The following is a 2,116-nucleotide window of genomic DNA, read 5'->3' on the forward strand; positions in this document are numbered from 1 at the left end:
CAGGGACCCCCGAGGCGTCCCCTCGGGCCAGCCCTTCCCGCCGTCCGGGGAAGGCAGGGAGTCCCGTTCAGGGCTCCTCCCAGCCTCGCTCTGCGACCTTTCCCGGTCGCCCCTGCAGCCCCGAGACAGCCGGGGTGTTGCCGCTGCCCCCCAGCCCGCACCCCGCCGTCGGGACCACCCGGACCCTCGCCCTCCCGCCCCGGGGGTAAATCACAAAAAAGCCGGAACCTATACAGATCCCCACGAAACCAGCTCTGGGGTGCGTTCCAGTGCGTGAAATAAAAACGGGAACACAGGTGAGGTTTATATCACTGTATTTAGACCGTCAATAACTTAAAAATACAGCGAAAAATGTACATTATTTTTACACGTTCCATTTGGTTTGCATTTGTTAGACATTCTCTTTGTGTCTAAAATAGCCAGGAGGGGACAGTGCAAAGAGATCAGCGGTGGGACCAAATGCTAATCACTGGGATGGGTCTTGTAGGAAGAGCATACTGACAAACAGATGCAGCACGAAACCAACAGTGGCAAATCTATTCCTTACTGCAACCTGGGGAAAAGAACCCGGGATCTTACAAAAGCACAGTTAGAAATGGTAACCCTGAGGAACAAAACCAAACCAAAAAGTCACATTATAAAGAACTCAAATGGTTATTTACATTCACAACCTCAAGAATAAACCCTTGTGAAGAACAAAGTCTATAAGCCCTAAAGCTAAATAAATATCAAGTCTAGTTCTCAGGTAGTTTTCAAAGGTACTAAAAATCAGAAGATTTTTTTTATACCTCCAGACTACAAAATCTGGTATACAAAATTATGTCCAATCACTTTAAGGCTAATATACATTTAATGCAGGAAAATTATAGCATCTGAAACACAAGTATCTCAGTGCTTAAAAATGATTAAATTAGGATTCGTCCAGAAAACAGCAACTAAGGGATCATTTCTCAAGTAATTCCTACCTGGAGCAAAATTTTGGACACCATGTCTACAGATATTTAAATAACATATTTACAGTTCAGCTGTTCCATGTACAATACGATTGAGCTGGTTTTTATTGTACAGTCTCATTTTTCACCATTTGTTTACAATATACAAAATAGTATTCAAGCCATTAAAAATACATACAAAGAATTGTTGCTGAAGACTCAGTTTACAAGCCATCTACTACATTTTTCCTTCATTCAGTCAACCAAATTTCCTAACTGATACCACTGTTTGCTTAGTAGATGTAGTGGCTAAGAAATACCTCTTGGCATTATGAGATACCGTCGATTTAACAGGTCTATGTGTGCTGGGACATGCCATTTACTAAACTCCTAAGTTGCTTTACTACAGTCTCTATTAGCTTCTGCTTGTCACGGTCATTCTTCCTGAACTGAGCAAAAATGTTGTTCTTTTTGCTAGAGTCTTTCATTCTGGAGAAATAAAAAAAGCAAATAACACAGACACATTAATGACATAATTTGAAAAGGAAATATCCAACTTTTAAAATAGGTTTCCTTTTGTTCCTCTTTTGATGTTTCTGCTAATAAGAACTGAAATACCACAAAACCTATCACCTATGTATTCTTAAATTCAACTTCCACAATGTGGAACTTGTTTTAACAAATATTACTTCACGAATCGCCCCAAAGTATTAAGCAAATATCCCTTCAGCAGACCCTACCGATTGCATTAGGAGAGAAGCAAAACACAAACCCCTTTAGTATCATCTGCTTCCATAGTGAGTTCAGGCTCAGCAAGCAGGAGCGTTTTGTTCCCCATCAAAGTACCTGGTAACGTTACTGCTGATCTCCCGTATCAATGGATTTAAAAACGAAATTTGGGACATACAATAAATTCAAGCAACAACGTCTTGTCACAGTATCGTGATACGTACCCTCTGTGAACTCTGCAAAACACACACCCATCGCAGGCAGGAGAGGAAAGAAAACACCGTTAGAAAACGCCTTTAAATCTCAGGACGTTCTGATACAGATTTTTAGAAGCAGGTTGATGCTCGCCGGGCTGCAACATACCTTCCCTGACTTCCCCAACCTACCGAGACGCTCGCCCCGGCTTTACCACGGCGAAATCCCAGGCGTTTGCCCTCCCTGAAGCGGCAACTCAG

At 42.3% G+C, this 2,116-nt stretch overlaps 2 protein-coding genes across 2 annotated transcripts in view; both read right to left on the reverse strand.

Annotated features, from left to right (window-relative positions):
• The window catches only part of LOC104390908 (cytochrome P450 26C1), an 11,696-nt gene extending 10,707 nt beyond the window's left edge, over positions 1–989 (reverse strand). Inside the window, exon 1 of the mRNA XM_010000118.1 lies at positions 966–989. Coding sequence (XP_009998420.1) covers positions 966–989 — 24 coding nt within the window. The remainder of the gene's footprint in view (positions 1–965) is intronic.
• EXOC6 (exocyst complex component 6) overlaps positions 298–2,116 on the reverse strand; it is a 92,786-nt gene continuing 90,967 nt past the window's right edge. Inside the window, exons 23-24 of the mRNA XM_010000119.1 lie at positions 1,886–1,897; positions 298–1,421 (exon numbers count right to left, since the gene is read on the reverse strand). Coding sequence (XP_009998421.1) covers positions 1,289–1,421; positions 1,886–1,897 — 145 coding nt within the window. The 3' untranslated portion in view covers positions 298–1,288. The remainder of the gene's footprint in view (positions 1,422–1,885; positions 1,898–2,116) is intronic.

This window comes from Chaetura pelagica, unplaced genomic scaffold (genome assembly GCF_000747805.2).
Source record: "Chaetura pelagica isolate M959 unplaced genomic scaffold, ChaPel_1.0 scaffold436, whole genome shotgun sequence".
NCBI lineage: Eukaryota > Metazoa > Chordata > Aves > Apodiformes > Apodidae > Chaetura > Chaetura pelagica.